At 35.2% G+C, this 18,096-nt stretch overlaps 4 protein-coding genes across 7 annotated transcripts; 3 read left to right on the top strand and 1 right to left on the bottom strand.

Annotated features, from left to right (window-relative positions):
• The first annotated feature begins 3 nt into the window (after positions 1 to 3).
• Positions 4 to 3,345, top strand: LOC105195242 (peptidyl-prolyl cis-trans isomerase D). Its single transcript, XM_011160595.3, has 7 exons — positions 4 to 731; positions 818 to 955; positions 1,788 to 2,089; positions 2,159 to 2,293; positions 2,375 to 2,629; positions 2,699 to 2,860; positions 2,990 to 3,345. Exons 1-7 carry the CDS (start codon positions 641 to 643, stop codon positions 3,053 to 3,055), a joined length of 1,149 nt encoding a protein of 382 aa, XP_011158897.1. The 5' UTR covers positions 4 to 640; the 3' UTR covers positions 3,056 to 3,345.
• A 193-nt stretch (positions 3,346 to 3,538) lies between these two features.
• On the bottom strand, positions 3,539 to 11,158 carry LOC105195238 (centrosomal protein of 97 kDa). 3 transcript variants are annotated; one of them, XM_039448904.1, is made up of 13 exons: positions 10,997 to 11,158; positions 10,576 to 10,727; positions 9,782 to 9,940; positions 9,585 to 9,686; positions 9,262 to 9,458; positions 8,913 to 8,996; positions 8,503 to 8,798; positions 8,211 to 8,300; positions 7,279 to 7,479; positions 6,610 to 7,206; positions 6,393 to 6,525; positions 6,094 to 6,316; positions 3,539 to 6,008 (listed from the first exon to the last, which is right to left on the bottom strand). In XM_039448904.1, the coding sequence occupies exons 1-13, from the start codon at positions 11,007 to 11,009 to the stop codon at positions 5,436 to 5,438; spliced, it is 2,820 nt and encodes a 939-aa protein (XP_039304838.1). In that variant the 5' UTR covers positions 11,010 to 11,158; the 3' UTR covers positions 3,539 to 5,435. The 3 variants fall into 3 exon arrangements, with proteins under 3 accessions (XP_039304838.1, XP_039304839.1, XP_011158892.1); XM_039448905.1 differs by having other exon boundaries at positions 6,610 to 7,200; XM_011160590.3 differs by lacking the exon at positions 8,211 to 8,300 and having other exon boundaries at positions 5,436 to 6,008; positions 10,997 to 11,009.
• On the top strand, positions 10,610 to 16,482 carry LOC105195241 (probable RNA-binding protein EIF1AD). Of its 2 annotated transcripts, XM_011160593.3 has the most exons (3): positions 10,610 to 10,849; positions 15,656 to 15,944; positions 16,147 to 16,482. In XM_011160593.3, exons 2-3 carry the CDS (start codon positions 15,675 to 15,677, stop codon positions 16,345 to 16,347), a joined length of 471 nt encoding a protein of 156 aa, XP_011158895.1. In that variant the 5' UTR covers positions 10,610 to 10,849; positions 15,656 to 15,674; the 3' UTR covers positions 16,348 to 16,482. The 2 variants fall into 2 exon arrangements, with proteins under 2 accessions (XP_011158895.1, XP_025986669.1); XM_026130884.2 differs by lacking the exon at positions 10,610 to 10,849 and having other exon boundaries at positions 15,231 to 15,944.
• On the top strand, positions 11,323 to 15,620 carry LOC105195239 (DNA polymerase subunit gamma-1, mitochondrial). The gene is made up of 2 exons (XM_011160592.3): positions 11,323 to 11,616; positions 11,687 to 15,620. The coding sequence occupies exon 2, from the start codon at positions 11,749 to 11,751 to the stop codon at positions 15,547 to 15,549; it is 3,801 nt and encodes a 1,266-aa protein (XP_011158894.2). The 5' UTR covers positions 11,323 to 11,616; positions 11,687 to 11,748; the 3' UTR covers positions 15,550 to 15,620.
• Positions 16,483 to 18,096: the final 1,614 nt, after the last annotated feature.

Here is an 18,096-nt window from a genome sequence, read left to right as displayed (position 1 = left end):
AACGTTCGCAGTGATCTCATAATAATTAGTTGACTCAAGACATTTATGGGAACATAAATAATTTTAGCTTTAATCATTGCTCTTGGAAAGTATATATTTTTATCTCGGTTTTGTATTTATCTGGTCCAGCATACTTTTGCGTGGTATAACTTATTATTAAACGTGTGAAAGAAATTTTGTCTGTGTGTGTGATTATATTGAAAATTCTCCACAATTTTGATTATATCAAAAATTTTTTATTGTCAGCTTAGTCGGTGACGCAAGCTAGCTGTCTCAATTATTAACTATCTTTGATGGACGTTCAATTGTCGAAGACAATGATGCCTCTCGTATAATAAGTAAAACGCAAATAAAAGTATATAATGAACCACTGTATAATTCTCGAATATTCTTACATCATTCAAATACTATTTTAATTTGTTGCAATCGTACTCCAGACTTGTTCAATTGCATCTGCATATCAATGTATTCTTTCCAAAATCATTTGAAACGATTAACATATATGTTCGAGAGCAGGTATGTGTCAAGTGGCTCAAGACACAAGAGTAGATCTCGTGAATGGCGCATTTACGTGCACGTCGCGTACATCGAGTTCGCGAGATAAAAGTTTAATCTACGTGTCTCGCACCGAGAAAGAAATATGAAGCCGCTCTCGGCAGAGAAGAAAAGTCCACTCACTAACGAGGACAATCCCGTAGTTTTCCTGGATGTCGTGATCGGACCTGAAAAAGGTAGTTTTGCGCGAGGTTATGTGTAATCGCCTCCCGGTGCAAGCGCCGGCTTGAAATTCATGATATAATCTTGCATTGTTTTCCAGTTGGAAAAATCGTCATAGAGCTCTTCAAGGACATCGTGCCGCGTACCGCGGAGAATTTCCGCGCGCTGTGCACCGGCGAGAGGGGCGCAGGATCAAAGGCTAGGAAGTTACACTATAAGGGAACTATCTTTCACAAAGGTGCGCTGATTCTTAGTGTTTGATTCTTCGTCGAGCAATTCTGTATAGTCACTTTTTATCTAGCTTTATTATTGCTCTTATTAATTTTTCCTTTTTTTTGAGGGGGGAGGGGAGAGTACTTCTAATTTATGGAGTTATAACAGTTCTGATTAAAAGGCTGGGTCACGACAGCATTTCTGGATCTTGTCCTCTGGAATATGGATCAATTCTTTAGTTCTTTGGAGTCAAATAGGGTCAGAATTCTTTCGAAGATGAAGAGAATTAGAGTTCGACTCATTATGATAGTTGACTGTCATATTCAATTTCTCAGCAGCTAGTAGCTGTTTTTTTAGCACACAACTTTTTTCACAGTTCATCTTTTTTTTGTTTCTCTTCAGTCTAGGCTGAGTTCTGAAACCTCACCAGTGTTCAGAGTGTCTTCACTAATACAAAGATAAAATGATGTATGGGAGCACTCAAATGTTTTTGAATACAGTCTTAGTGTTTTTGGTGATATAGAGATTATTTTTTAAGAAATAGAATTAGAATTTAACTTTATGATAATTGACTATCATATACATATAAAAATTTATTTATCTTAGGCAAGTTTTTTAATTCATCAAAAGCTGTATTATGTACAAATATAACTTCTATAGAGCAAAGTAGCATTTGCACATAATGCGATTGATCAATCAATGAATTGGAAAAACTCTTCTTTAGCAAACTATTACAAATGTAAATCATATATCAATTTTCTTCTGAAGATAGCATTAGAATTTAATTTACTAAGTGAATTATTTATCACACATGTTATATTGCTACAATTATATAATATTATATTATATTGTTGCAGTCATTTCACACTTCAAGATCCAGGGTGGCGATATTGTCAATTTCAATGGCACCAGTGGGGAGAGTATTTATGGTCCTTTCTTTGAGGACGAGAACTTCACGTTGAAACATGAGTCCGCTGGGCTACTTAGCATGGTGAATGAGGGGAGGCCGCATACCAACAATTCTCAATTTATCATCATCCTTGAATCAAGTCCGCATCTGGACAACCTTAATGTAGTATTTGGAAAGGTTGTAGCAGGCATGGGTACAGTGTTAGAGATGAGTAAAGTAAAAACTGAAAAGGATGATGTTCCAGTTGAGGTAAGGCTCTTAAATCACAAAGAGAACATCTATAGATAATAGTTTAACTTCATAATTTGATTTGTTTAGCAAATATGTATAGTGGATTGTGGAGAATTCAAGAAAGGCGAGACTTGGCAATTGCAGGAGAATGACGGAACCGAAGACGTTTATACCCCTTTTCCAGAAGATTGGAATTACATTTTGCACGACGGCAAGCTCACAGTAAATTGTTATTAAAAATTATTAACTGGGCTTTGTTATTATTGGAAAATTATTAATTTGGATCTATATTCATATTTTTAGCACAAATTCATGGAAAGTGTAATAAAGAACATAAAAGATTCTGGAAATGATTATTTTGCAAAGCAGAACTTTGTGGATGCCGGTAGAAAGTATAAGAAGGCATTACGGTATTATGTCTGGATGAGCAAACAGCAAAACATGTCAGATACATTTTATGCCTCGCTAACGGATCTTAAATCAATTTTGTTACTTAATTTAGCTGCTGTACATTTAAAGCAGGAAAAATATAATAAAACTATAGATCTTTGTAACGAGGTAAGTGAATGTTTTATGAGAAAATCAGAAGTATTTATACTGTTGTCTTAGTACATTCATTTTATTCAGGTTTTGGAAACGGATAATACAAACACAGTTATTTTGAAAAAAGCGTTATTTCGAAGAGGACAAGCCTACACATCCTTGAATGAATATAAATTAGGATTAAAAGATTTTTCTCGGCTGTTTGAACTATGTCCTGACAAGGCTATTCTGAATGAAATAAAAAAAGTAAAAAAGATGGAAAATTGTTATTTAAAATTGGAAAAAACAGCGTATCGGAAAATGTTCCACTGAATATACTTTTTATTTATGATTTTAATGTAAATTTTTACATTTTTACAAATTTTTATTTTTTAGACATTAAAATCCATCATCGAATTCCACCATTGGATGAAAAAATTCAGTGAATATATCATTTCTTGAAATTCTGATGGAGATGTAATATAAAATTGATCAGAAAAACCAATTCATTTTTATTAATGCAGAAGAGCTATGTGGAAAAGAAATGAATGAATTTTTATTAAATCATTTTACTTTTTTTTTACTTTTACATAAATCAATGTGTCAGTTTCAGTCAATTATTTCAATCAATGTTGAAATCAATATTCAATGTGTCATACAATATACACATGTGTTATAGTACTTATTATTAATAGCTTTATGAAGATATTGTCTGTTTATTATATATTTTTTTATTAAAATAATCGAAAAAATATCTCAAATGCTTAATATTCAGGCAATAATATATGTTTGTAACTTTGGCTGTGCATACATTTTTTTAAAACAATTAGATATAACTTTGAAATGTAATGTAAATAATGTATAATCATAAGAAAAAGAGAGGACGGAATATACTTTGTGTATAATTTATAAATTAGGGAATATGAAATAAAAACAATATTTTAATTACGTTTTTATATCTTTATTTCACAAGTTAACCTATTCAACTCCGTTATCACTTTAGGAAATTATTTTGGTCATATATGTATATTTCGAAAAATCACAAAAATATAAATTTAAGCTAAGCACATCCGTCTACATTGTTATACTTTCATAAAACAAAATTTTTTGACACATACTTCAAAAATATTAACTTTGTATATAACTAAATTTTCATTTAGATCTATTATTGATAAAAATTTTAATATAGAAATATATGGAAAAATTATATTTTAAAATCTGTACCAATTTTGAGATTACATAAATTTTTTAATAATTTTTGTCAAATTGTGTTCTTTTACTATATTGAAAACTCAGTCCTTAATATCGTCAAAGCTATTAGAATATTTTTTTTTTTACAAAAGATAGAACTAATTAAATCTGACTAAAAATTTTCCGTGAAAAATTATTTGGAAAAACTAGAGCATATGGAAGTTGTGAATTTGAATTTCAATGATTCGCAATATTGTAAAGCATAAGAGATTGAATAACTTATTTTGAGAGAGTACAAAATATCGTATTTAGCTTATGCTCTACATTGAAACAAATTGTCCTACTAACAAACAATAAGATACATTTTTGAGAGCACCTTAAAACGAGCAAGATTTTATCAGTCGTATCTCCGTTTCTTCATTCTAATTCCAAATTGAGTAGAATTATGCGTACAGCATTTTAATTTTATGCATGCGTGATTACATAGCAAATTTTAAACAGCATATGCAGTGCAAGGGGAAAAGTGATTGAGAATAAAAATACGGAGATTCTATTGTATATAGAATAATACGGCTGATATATTTTTAATTTATTAAGCTCGCGTGTGCGTAATAATAATATTCGCAGAATATCAAGTTGTTTAATCAACAATTATTTGTCGCGCATAAGTATCAATAATCACACGGAACTAATAGTTTACAATTACATTTTCATGACTTTAATCGTGTTGTTTAACGACGTAATAGATTCAAATAATGTTTTGTCATGTTTATTTCAAAACGTAATATCTATACAACAATTCTGAAATATCTACAATATATTTAAATGTAAAAGCTACTTTATATTGACTAGATTCAATCAAATTTCTGTTATTCTTTCTCAATACTTCAATATGTCTACTGTATATTAAAAGTAAGCTGTGCATAAACAGATAAATAAATAAATACACAATTTGATGTGAAAGAGCTAAAAGCTAATAAACATATACCCTATTTGATGATAAATATATATTTGGTGCAGTTTTTTTTAATAAAATAAAATAAAAAAAACTAATTTTTCCCCAAATGTTGAATATAATTTCCTGAAATAATGTGAAATTATTCTATTGAGGTAAGATAGTTATACAAGTAAAGTAAGTGGAATGTTTGTGGATTCTCCACAATATCTGGTAAAATATACTGTATGCTTTATATGATTACATGTACTACCGTCAATAAGCGGACGGAAAACTTCTGAAATTTCTTATGATAATACACAAATATATAATACGAATGTTTCACAAAATGTACTTTATAATCTAAACAAAAGTTGCATAAGCTCTGATGAACATTTTATAGTCATTGAAAGAATTTCTCCCCTATCATTTCTATTGCGTTGTTCTTATCAATCTGTGTTTTACTTAAATTACATAGATACTTCATTCAAAATGGCAGCTTGTTGTTCACGATCGAAGTATCTCTTTTTGTAATAAAACGGTTGATAATTAAAATTAAATCTCATTTTATAATATCGTTACGAGTAGAATTACCTTTTGTTATTTACAATGAGCATTTTGTTTTAGACGTTCGCTTTTCTTCTCTTCGCACGTATCATATTACCGTGACTGCGTTACTCACAAGGCATATAGGTGCAGAATTCGACAAAGTCAAATCTAGCAGATTTCTTTGTCGTCCCCGTTAATCGCGCTATCTGCGCAGTTTGCTCCATTTTCCGTTTCGATCAAATTGTGCAATTCTTTGCATAACATTTCCTCGCACACCTCGCCATGCATTGTTGCGTTCTCAATTATATTTTCATAATCTTCCGCCGTTTGATTCTCAACCGCCTGCTTGAGGTCGGGTTCTATTATTTCTTCGCAATTCTTGAACACTTCGGGATTTTCGTTCGAGTTCAACACCTCAGGATTTTCGTTTGAATTCAAGATATCTGTATTGACTTCGTCATCCGTCGTGTCAGTAGATTGTGACACTTTCTTCAGCACGCTATCCACCAGATTCGATGCAAAACTCCTGTTCTCGTTTCCCTCGTGTATCGTTTGATGTATTGGCAAACTTTGCGGTCTATTAGGACGTCCATAAGGAAACGTATTTTCTTCGCCCGCCGGTGTATGTACGGCAGATATCTCTGTTTGAGTGGCGACGCCGTTGTCGACGAGAGTGGGCCTCGGCTTCATGCCAGACATGCAACGCTTTATCTCGGTCATCGAATCTTGCAACTGTTGGACCTGATAAAGAAACAAAAAGTATGATATTAGAAAAAAACTTTACTGAACTTTTGACACAATGCAAAAGCTTGTCCTGGAAACTTACCTGAGTATGAAGCAGATTGCACGTTTGCGCGAGATTACTGACCACATCCGCATTTGGCTGTAGAGTATTGTCTATATCGCTTGATGCGTTTTCTCGACTGCCACCCGGTTGCAGACTAACCACTTTCTTCCATAGTGCATTGATAGCTTGCATCTGCAATAACTGTAACTTGTGTTCACTTTCGAGAGCGGTTCTCGTGGCTTCCATGTCTGTCGATAATTTCCTGTAAAATTTATTTTATATGTGTATATTTTACACTATCAATAAAATAAAATTAGACGAAAGAGATGAAATCTTACTGGATGTATTTATTCGTTCTCATCATATCAATCGTTTGTAATATACTAGTGGCTTTTCTATTAAGATTCCTTGTATGATAGCCTCTCCATATTCTTTGAATACAAATAGCAGCCTTTTCTGTTTGATCTTGATCTGAAAGAAAGTATTAGATGTATCTATAAATAGATGTTTATTAATATTTGCAGCTAATATTTTAAAATATTTCAAGCATTTTACCTTTGTTACTATCTTCTTGTCTTCTCTGAATAGCCCTATGTCGAATGCTATCCAATTTTGCTTGACAAACCTCACTGTCCTCGTCGCTGCTCTGAATTCCAGCGTCTTTCTCATCCTTGTTCAAGTTGCTCTTAAGTTTCTCACTTGCGCTCTTTGGTCGCTGTATATTCCTGGCTAAATTGGGACTCTTCGTGCTCTTCTTCGTGGACAAAGTTTTGCTCTGAACGTAATTGTTGATTTTTACGCTGTGCGGACATTTACTGTTAGCGTGTGTCACGATCGGTTTCGCTACATTCGGTCTCATGACGCTGCAATTTGTTGCGGAGCTACTTTTCACAAGCGCGTTTGCCTTTATACAGCTTATATTTGATTTTGCCATTGGATTTACGGTGTTTATAATTGGAATCGCCTTTCCATCACCTTCCATGGATGGTTTACTAGGAATTGTAATTTGACAAGGAGAGTTTAATTTACTTGATGTAGGAGTCTTTGGTAAAATCCGAGAAAGGCCAGACGGTGGACGAAAGTCTGGACTCATCAAAGATTCCGGTACCGGTAGTAACTTTGTAGCCGCTTGCAGAGGGCTCGAAGCTGTTTCTAGATAAAATTTCTTTTATCATAATCTGATTTTATTTAATTCAATCAATTATACATGCATAATTGCTTTACCTTCCATGCTTGGCAAACTATTATTTAACATTTTGTTGCTCAATGTACCAGAAAGCATATTAGGATCTAAGCTTTGGGTCATCAGAGTCGTCTCTTGATCATCGCTCAACAAACCATGACACGAAGCAACCATAGCATCAGTATGACAGCTGGATACCATTCGATCTGGCGATTTCACTTTCACAGAGCTCCTCGAGGAAGCTAACAAAATATTATTTGATGCTATAATGAACGCGTTATTATTTAATAAACATTGTATCATATTTGTAAAATTCATTTATATATTAGGAAATTTCTGATGCTAGCACTGCTAGCAATAAGCATGCAAACAATCTGTAATCCACTAATCTAAATTAAATACTATTAAAATAAAGACATGTAAAAGTTTTTTCAAATCCTCCTATGCTAATATGCTACTGAAATCTTCTAAATATAGCGCCTCTGTGTTGAGATATTTTAACTGCTTTCATTGGCCAATGGTCGTTTGCACTATAAGCCTAAAGAAGCAATTGTTTAGAAAGTACTATGCATGAAAGAGCTATAAGAATATGCAAGAATCCAAATCAAATGATTTTGTTATGTTTCAATTATATTATAAATAATTGTTAAAAGAGTGAGATATATAGACAAAATAATATAAAAATATTTATACACACTTAATATTAATGTAATAGTATATTTACACACACACACACACACATATATATATATATATATATATATATATGTTTATAACGATTATTAAAAATAAAATATATGTCCTATTTGTTCAATTTAATTTGTTAAATAATTGAAAAGTAGCTTATTAAAATATATAGATTTTATTTAGCACAAATTTTGAAAGATAATGCTGTCCTCAGATTTTTGCACATTCCTACTACATATGTGATTGTATTCAATGTATGATAAATCCTCAATATGACCTTGGATACCTTTGCAAGGAATATGGCAGACACAGTATTTTGCTTCATAAAATTTTGGTGATTGTAAGTATTTATCTTCATAGTATGTCAACATTGGCACTAGAGAAAACAGATTATAACTAAGGTGTATGTACTGAAGAACATTTAATGACTGGACAAATCTAAATCACTATTAGTCCACTTGTCGCAACTATGAGTAAACCTATGTAATTCTAGGAGTCTTTCCGAAAAAAGAATTCATTCCAGAGTCTTTGATATAGCAACTACGTAAAAAAAATATGTTGGATTGATTTGGACTCACTAGGTCGTCTGGGAGAATTTGTCCTGTTATTACTAAGTCTACGTCTAGCAGCTGGGGAAGGACTCATTGCCACGCTACTCAAGCTGTGCACGCTCCCGGTATCGCCTTGCTGATTCAACTGCTGTTGGTGATGTTGAGCTTTGCTCAGTATAAGTCTAAGTTTCCGGTCCGTCTCGTTCTCTAGGGACTCGCCCGAGAGCGGACAGACAGACGCAAGGTATTGAGCGAGTAAGGCGTGTTCACCAACGCGAAATTGTCTGCCTCGTCCCTGAGAATACAGCCACTCTGCTTTCAAGCTAAGTACAGTGAGTTTTTGCCAATCAGTTACTTACGTCGAGATTCAACGGATTAATTTTCATACAATATTTAGAGATATTTATATAAAGAATGTATTTTTGAAAAAAACCCACCTTTCAATAGGATCAACCGCATAACCGTCAATTGACTTTAAGCTCATACACCAATTAATAACAAAAGGCCGATAGTCAAACCCACTATAGACTATTTGTTAAGAATAATATGCTATGGTAACAATGCTACGGTTAATGTAAACTATTTTCTTATATCTAGTAATCATAAAAGCTATATTTAAATTGGCAGCAATTAATATTTATAACAATTAAAAAGATAGAATACTATAATACCATATCAGCAACAATAAAATTCTTTAGTTATAATTAATATTAAAAATTGCATCAAGATCTGTTCTAATTTCTAGATGGAATAATAACGCGAGTGTGATTTATAAAAAAAGGATACATACTATTACCTGTTATACTGACACACGGATTGTTAGCAATCGAGAAATTCACTAGATTTTTCAAATTAGTCAAATGTGACATTTCGTTCAAGTCAGTAACGTTGTTATTTGCTAATGTTAATGTTTCCAGAGATGTAGGCAAGTAACGCTCACACTGACGCAGTGTAATTATGCGATTGTTATGTAAAAAGAGTTCCTAAAATGTTATTTATCAAAATATCAACCAATTATAAGTTGCAAATAAAGCCAAAAGCATTTAATTATCGCAGCATAACAATTTTATTTAAAAATAAGTATAAATTGAACGAAAATAATGATATACCTTTAAACTTCGCAGATAAGATATATCTGAGATATGACTGATGCTGTTTTCAGACAAATCCAGGTGCTCCAATTTAGTATTTGTGTGTAAATGTTCAATAGACTACAAACCATTAAATAATATTATAAATACATTGCTACAATTGTACAATCACATCTTATATAACGTAACATGTATATAACTCGTATATATCGTACCTTAATATTGTTACCCGCTAAACAGAGAGTTTGCAAATTAGTCATGTCCTTGATACCTTCTATAGTGAGTATACCATTATTTGCCAAATTGAGAGTAACAAGATTATGTAACTTTGACACACCGTACATCCGTAGCAATTGGTTTCTGATTATTGAAAGCTGAAAGCAATAGAAGTATAGAGTGCACATGCAATTCAAAATGACAAACTATTCTTACACATCCCAAAATGAATAATTTCAAATTAATAATGCTACAAATTAGTGCAATTTTACATCGTCCATCTTTTTTTTAATTAAAACTTTATATAGTCTTTTTATATTAAAAGAACTTTATATTATCTACAATTTTTAATCTTTTTAACTCGTAAGCATCTATATTAAACTGATCCAGGCACATGCTATAAATTTACTAATTAAATATATTATGTAACAAAATATTTTAAATTTCTATTTGAAAATTGTTTTATATTTGTAATATCTCAGTTTATAATTATTTATAAAGAAAAATAAAAATAGGTACGTAAAAAAATTCAAGCAGGTGCTTATGAGTTAAGTACAAAAATATCAATAAGATAATTTACATCCATTTCTACTACCTAGACTAACTTTAATGTGTTTAACTTGGTCTTTATCTTTTTGCAATAATTACATAATTTACATTTAGTTAATCTACATTAGTAGAAATAAACATAAGCGAAGCACAGACAGAGCAAGAAGGACTATGTTACACTCTAGAATTTCACGATTGCACGAATGAATTAATAATAATTTTCATTTGAGGCTATCCATACTACCTTCGTAATTCTATGGTAGGAATCCAGATTATCAAGTCGTTGCAGCTCATTGTCATCTATGATCAACGTGCTAATATCAGCGTCCGAAGGGCACCGGCTGAGCTTCTTGAGGCCCTGGCCGCTCAGGTCGAGCGTGTCGCACCCCAGAGATTCTGAAAATAAGAAAAAGGACCATCAGTAACGTCGTAGGCACATCCGTGGGAAGCATTTGCGACACATGTAAACAACGGCGACAAGCAAGGAGGAGGCTACGTCGACAAGCGCGAGGAGAAATGTGAGAATAAATTTCGTCAATGCGGCTAAGAATAACGTGAAGCACAGAAACGGACGATCTCACGTCCCGTAATAAGTTTTGTGATCGCCGCACGGTGAATGAGTTATAAAACGTAAATTAAAGAATAATCTCGCGATGATCACTAACCCGTCGAAGCCATGATGAACACAATAAACTGGCGGACACTGGCGGACGCCGAGATGTCGTCGCCGTCACGATACGAGAATCGATATATGGGTTAGATTTTCGAACGAGATGCCTTTATATATATGTAGATATAGATGAAATACATATATGTTTACATATGTATATAACAGAATTGTATTTTCTTTAATTTATTAAACTATGAAAACTTTTATTTTTGTTACGATTGATCTTTATTGGAGAATGGGTGTATTTAAATTAGCTAATTGCATATTCAGTTAATTATTTTTTAACGTTTAGTTATTATGGAAAAAGCTTCGCAATTGTAATTAAAAACGGAGGCGCGTCTGTCGCTATTGATTTTCAAATTGCGTGATCGAGAGCGCACAGCGCAGTATGGCGCATTGTGGCGCATCTCGTTTGAAGTGAGGTTACATTCAGAACAGAATGGCCAACCTGTGAATTGCGTAAAAAGTGCAGCCAACTTTAGGATTCAGATGCGAAGTATATTTCAGTATATTTCGAGCGCACGTTATTTGTTTATCTCGTCAAAGTACAGTTTTATAGCGTTCATCGAGTTTTTGCGCTAAAGAAATGCATTTTGTTTAGTTCAACGCGGCCAGGTAAGATTCCGTTTATCTTTTATTGCTAGTTACTAGCGAGATATTTTCATAATATACGCGGTTTCGACAGCTTCCGGCTGTCGAAGCACGTGTTTCGTTGTAGCCGTGAGGTATTCGAATGAGGCCGGTAAGATGAGACTGAGGATTCGCTTGCTTAACATTTGCATTCGGCATAAATGCACGGACGCGCAGAACGGCATTCGGACTTTCAAGAAGACTCAGTGGAGGAGGGTGCGTTTGAAGAACGGCCGAGATGTGGAACCTAACCAAGTGAGCCTAACCTCTAAGAGTGCCAAACCCGCCACGAGCTCTATTTACAATTCGCCTGTGATACCTATTAATTTTGAGGCGGGCTTTCACAAGTTACTCACTAGGTCGGAAGGAGGAACACCGAGCGAGTCGAACGCTAATATACAGATGTCGAAGAAGTCGACGCCAGAACAAGATGTAAATTCGGGTGAGGATATAAAAATTCACGATATGGATAAGCAAATGGCTGAATCGAGTCAGCAATCAAGTGGAAGTGACACTCAAGAATCAAGAAAATTGAAAAATAATACAAATGTTGATTCGGAGATGAATCCAAGAAGAGATAATATTAGAGTTAACGAAATAAATATGCAAATGTTGCCCAAAACATTGCACCATCAATTGTTCAGAAAGGATGATAAAGAGGACTGTCTCTCTGAAGAGGAAATAGATAGCATAAAGAAAAATTTAGTCAAGTATAGTATAAACGTAGACGATGCAACCAAATTACCAGAGGTGAATTTGAAGCTACCAGCTTTGGAAGGAGAAGATATAGAGGAGCATTTTTATAACATTGGAAGAGCACAGACTAAGCCGTATTTGCAGATTATAAATGACATTATGAGGGACGTTCCCAAGATACCAAAGCAATGGCTTTTCAAAGAAGGATGGACCAGATATGCAGTGGATGGTACAATAGAAAGCGTAGATTATCCACTGGAGGATGGTGTAATTTTTGACGTAGAAGTTTGCATGAAACAGGGTCCCTTGCCTACCCTAGCCACTGCAGTCAGTAGTAAGGCCTGGTACAGCTGGGTCTCAAGTTCTTTGACACAAGGTATCAATCAGACGTTTGACACACAGTTATTCACGCCGAATATGCTCGTTCCTATGGAGAGTGGTAAGGAGGAACATGGATATAGATTGAATCAGCACCAGAAAAAACCAAAGATTATTGTAGGTCACAATGTGTCATATGACAGAAGTAGAATCAAGGAGCAATATTGGTTGAATTGCACAGGAACACGTTTTCTCGACACTATGTCATTACACGTGTGCGTCAGTGGTCTTAATAGCTACCAAAGGTCGCTGTTGTTATCCAAAAAAGCGAATGCGGAGAAAGAAATTTGGTTGCCCAACACTTCGTTAAACAGCTTGGTGGAAGTGCACAAGCTATACTGTGGCTATGAGATAAGTAAGGAAGGGAGAGATCTATTTGTCAAAGGTACTATCGAAGATATTAGAGATAATTTTGATATGTTGATGTCTTACTGCGCCTCTGATACGATTGCCACTCACAATATATTACGCAATCTATTCCCGCTCTTTCAAGAGAGATTCCCTCATCCAGTTACTTTGGCAGGAATGTTGGAACTTGGCTCGGCGTATTTGCCGGTGAATTCTAATTGGCAGAGATACTTGGAGGAATCAGAGTCGACCTTTGACGACTTGAACTACGAAGCAAAATTTACTCTTGCCAAGAGAGCAGACGCCGTTTGCCATCTTATGCACGACGAGAAATACAAGGAGGACTTGTGGATGTGGGACCAAGATTGGAGCAGGCAGGAAATTAAAATGAAAAGCAAAATGTCGAAGGTAAAGCCTGTTGGCGTAGAGACAAATGTAGCGGAAACAGTGAAAGAGTCAGATACTAAAAAGTATTTGTCAGATGCTGAAGAGGAAGAAGAGGATCATCTGGCAAAGGAATTTGCGTATTTGGACCAAACCAGACATTTATTACCAGCTAGAATGCCGCATATGCCGGGCTACCCAGCATGGTACAGGAAACTCTGTCCTAAGCAGAGCGACGAGGACTGGACGGCAGGTCCGCAGAATATCAGCACTTCCATGCAAGTGGTTCCCAAGCTACTGAATCTAACATGGGAGAAATATCCATTGCATTATATAAAAGATCACGGTTGGGGGATTTTAGTGCCTTACAATGACGATCTCGACATAGAGACTAAAGTGCCGTTGAAGAATCTTTTAGCGCAATGTCCTTTGCCAGCGTCCAGCCAGTCCAGAGACATCTCCGATGACGCAATGGCCACCTTAAGCACCGACGTACAGAACGATCTTCATAAGATAGAATTCTGGCGATTTAAGAAGAAGCAGAACGAGTCATACAATGAAATGTACAAGGGCACTGGCGTATGGTGCAACGTCGACATTGACAATTGCTGCTACTTTTTCAAGCTGCCACACAAGGATGGTGCCAACTACAACGTCGGCAATCCTCTCGCTAAGGACTTCCTCAACAAGTTCTCCGAGAATGTACTTGCCGGCTTGGACATCAGCGCCGCGGAGGTGCTGAAGATCGCCCGCATGTTGTCTTACTGGCGGAACAATCGCGATCGAATCATGTCGCAGTTGGTGATATGGTTGGATAACCACTCTCTGCCCGGCATCGTCAAAAGAACGAAGCGACACACGCGTTACGGCGCGATAATACCTCAAGTAGTTGTTTCCGGTACTTTAACGCGTCGCGCAGTGGAACCTACATGGATGACAGCGTCAAACGCGCACGTCGAACGAATCGGCTCAGAGCTCAGGTGCATGATACAAGCACCACCGGGATACAACATCGTCGGTGCCGACGTGGATAGCCAGGAATTGTGGATCGCTTCAGTCATCGGAGACGCGCATTACAAGCGTATCCACGGAGCCACGCCTTTCGGCTGGATGACTCTCATCGGCACCAAATCCAACGGTACCGATATGCATAGCGTCACTGCCAAGGCCATCGGCATCTCCCGCGACCACGCCAAGGTCATTAACTATGCTCGAATCTACGGTGCTGGCCAAAAGTTCGCTGAACGACTGCTAAAGCAGTTCAACCCATCCATGACGGACGCCGAGGCCATTTCTAAATCACGCAAGATGTTCGCTCTTACCAAGGGTAAAAAGATATATCGATTGAAAACTGAATTTATCAATGATGACTTGCAGAATATTTCCTACACATCCTCTCAGGCATATCACATAGCGAAGTTGCATGGCAAAGGATTACAAGACATTTTCCAGAAGAGCGAGTGGATAGACGGATCAGAATCAGCTATGTTTAATCGATTAGAACAGATCGCCGGAAGTGAACATCCGATTACTCCGTTCCTCAACGCTAGATTGAGCCGTGCTCTGGAGATCACTAATACCGATGATGACGATAAGTTCTTACCTACCAAAATTAATTGGGTGGTACAGAGTGGCGCAGTAGATTTCCTTCACTTGATGCTGGTCTCCATGAGATGGCTGATGAAAGATAATGCCAGATTCTGCCTATCGTTTCACGATGAAGTAAGATATCTGGTTCCGTCCAGATACAAGTACAACGCTGCGCTGGCCATGCACGTAACCAATCTGATGACAAGAGCGTTTTGTGCTTCTAGACTAGGCATGAGAGATCTGCCGATGTCGGTGGCATTCTTCGCCGCCGTTGAAGTCGATACCGTCCTTCGCAAAGAGTCCATTCATGATTGTAAAACCCCATCGAATCCTCACGGCTTGCAGAACGGATATGAAATACCGCCCGGCGAGAGTTTAGACGTATGGGCCGCTTTGGAAAAATCCGGCGGCTCGCTAGGTTCTTGGCACAACGCGAAAAGTCGTAAAGTTAAAACAAACGCGGATTCCACCGTTGAAAAGTCATCGCGGCCTGTCAATAAATTAAATAAACGGAATTTATAAAATCAATTTTGTATTACGATTTTCGGAAACGCAACATTTGGTTTCGCCATATTCAAGTAAAGAAGAATCAATGAAAGAAAAAAAATAAAAGTAATTATATTTTTAGTTTTATTTCACGGGTCACAATGTCGTCTGTAGCAACGAAGCGCAAATACGTTTTTCAAGAACTCGGGGATATGAGTCTTCCCAAGGATTCGCAAAGCATCGTACGAATTGTCCAGGCACGCGGTCATAATCTTCACGAGGTTGTCACTCCTGCCGGAGAACAGTACATTGTCTCCATGCCCACAAAATTTAGGCAAAATATCTGGGTGAAGAGAGGTGACTACATTATTATTGAACCAATTGCGGAAGGCAAGAAAGTCAAGGGCGAAATTGTCAAAATACTTACGAAGGTAATTCACTATCTCTTAGCAATTTATATTTAGCATTATTTTAAGAGTCTTTTTCTTATCGTCTCACAAAAATTTATATATTCTCTAATTTAAATTAAATATTAATGCAATTATAAAAAAATTAAAAAAAATTAAATTCTTTTGCAAACATTAAGAACTGCTTTTATCCTTTATTAATATATGTATAAATATTACATTACAGGATCACATAAAATGGTATCGTGAACAAAATTGTTGGCCGCCGGAATTTGATGAGGATCCAAAGAGAAACGGACATTCGATAGCGACGAATTATACCACGTGCGACGACGAAGAGCTTTTTGTGAATACGAATAGGCGTCCCGTTAACGAAAAAACAGACAGCGAAAGTGATACAGATTCTAGTGAATCTAATTCTCACTAACTCAGGATTTTTCTTTTTGCGTATGACATAAAAATGTACATAATATAATTTTGTATTTGTGATTTTGAAAACAGGTTTTTTTCTATTATTATTGTGTATATATCGTTAAGTAATAAAAATATTTTTTACATATAACAACAAACTTGACAAACTCTATACTTAGAATTAATTTACAATGTAAATTTAATGTAAACTTCCTGCAAAAAACTTTATTGAGTTCTTTTCAGTTTACATTTTCCAAATCAAAATGACTTTTTTTGCGATAATTTATTTCATTCTATATTTTTTTAATAACTAATAAGACTTTTGTATTATTTTCAATCAAAAGTGGCTTAATGCTTTTTGAGTATCTTGAAGCTGCTTACTTTCTCCCCAAGGAGATTATTCGATTGCCATCTCAGAGAATTCAAAAAGAAAAGATTGAAGTCTCGAGGAGATTACTAGTCGCAGAGAAAATCTGAAAAATGTAGGACATACTTGCATGTTTGATCTAGTTTTTTTTTTATCAAGTTTCGAGTGTATTGAATGCACATAATTGATATTGTTCTGGTGACAGTTCGTATCTTCGCAGTGAACTCGCAACTCGCTAAATTTGATTTACACGCTTTTAGAAAAGTTACGCAGTACTTTTTGTCGCCTTTATGAAAGTTTCGATGGAATAACATACCTATCCACTTTAGTTGAACTTGCGAAATCATCGTTTTCCTATTTATGCAGAGATAATATCCAAGTTCCTTCAATAACGAAGTTAGCTGCCTCCGGCGATTTTTCTTATTGCGCGGAAGTATTTACGGAGCTCTCAATAAACAAACAAATAGAAGTATATTATATTTTAACGGAGACCGAGTCTGTGAAATTAAGTTTAGAAATTAAGAATTATTTTGAAATCAATTCCAATTCCTATTTGATTTTCTCTTTGCAGAAAATAATTCCTTTTATAATAAAATTTAAACATGTTCATTAAAATTGTAAAAATAATTTCTAAAATATTCAGTTTCACATTGTCATTTCAAATAAATTGACATGTAGACCACATATTAATTTGCAGAACAACAATCAGAAAGAGCTGTTTAAATTACACAGCGACAATGTATGAATAAAATGAATAACGAATTTTCGCAGGTTTATTTTCACTTTGCAGATTTTCGATGAAAACTGCTTGTTCAAAGCTTACGAATATTTTCATGTGATGCAATGGGATAGAAACGTTGATAAAACTCTGTATTGAGTTTTCTTGAAAGATATTTTTTTAAAATAGTGTAAATTTAGATGTTTTACATCGAATTAAGTTTTAATTATGTAAATGAGTGGAACCTAATGAAAATATATCGTTTTAATTGCTAATAAAATTTTACAATTATTTATATTAGTAATTATAGTATGATTAAATGTCGGTTTCATTTTTGACATATTTTTATGTCGAACATTATCGTGTACATTGATTCTCCAGCATGTATGTTTCTTTAATTTTCCATTTAATGACGAAAAACTTCACCCGCAAGTTACTATTCGCGAAGGTTTGAATATACACATTGATGCGAATACACATTAAAGCAAATTATACGTGCGAACTGAATTTTGTCAATTTCAAAGAAATGAAGTAATCAAGAATTTGAGCCGTAACCAAAAGCTGCCCAGAGTGCGTGGTATAATCGTCCTGAACAGGCCGAAAGGTTCAATTTGCAATCCAGCGCCAAATACCACCACATCCAATTTCAAACAAAAGTCAACTGCTTCGTGGATGTATAC

Source organism: Solenopsis invicta, chromosome 5, assembly GCF_016802725.1.
Source record: "Solenopsis invicta isolate M01_SB chromosome 5, UNIL_Sinv_3.0, whole genome shotgun sequence".
Classification (NCBI taxonomy): domain Eukaryota; kingdom Metazoa; phylum Arthropoda; class Insecta; order Hymenoptera; family Formicidae; genus Solenopsis; species Solenopsis invicta.
Note: the sequence above shows the minus strand (reverse complement) of the source record. Positions and strands in the feature narration are given on the sequence as shown.

Bases quoted from the DNA above. Each gene is read 5' to 3' on its own strand.
- LOC105195242 (XM_011160595.3), top strand. From the start codon at position 641: ATGAAGCCGCTCTCGGCAGAGAAGAAAAGTCCACTCACTAACGAGGAC. The intron at 2,294-2,374 runs GTAAATTGTTAT...TCATATTTTTAG, and splicing joins TGCACGACGGCAAGCTCACA to CACAAATTCATGGAAAGTGT. The intron at 2,861-2,989 runs GTAAAAAAGATG...TTTATTTTTTAG, and splicing joins TTCTGAATGAAATAAAAAAA to ACATTAAAATCCATCATCGA.
- LOC105195239 (XM_011160592.3), top strand. From the start codon at position 11,749: ATGAGACTGAGGATTCGCTTGCTTAACATTTGCATTCGGCATAAATGC.
- LOC105195238 (XM_039448904.1), bottom strand. The intron at 9,941-10,575 runs GTAGTATGGATA...TATTGCTTTCAG, and splicing joins CCTACCATAGAATTACGAAG to CTTTCAATAATCAGAAACCA. The intron at 7,207-7,278 runs GTAAAGCAATTA...AATTTTATCTAG, and splicing joins TAGTTTGCCAAGCATGGAAG to AAACAGCTTCGAGCCCTCTG.
- LOC105195241 (XM_011160593.3), top strand. From the start codon at position 15,675: ATGTCGTCTGTAGCAACGAAGCGCAAATACGTTTTTCAAGAACTCGGG. The intron at 15,945-16,146 runs GTAATTCACTAT...ATTACATTACAG, and splicing joins TTGTCAAAATACTTACGAAG to GATCACATAAAATGGTATCG.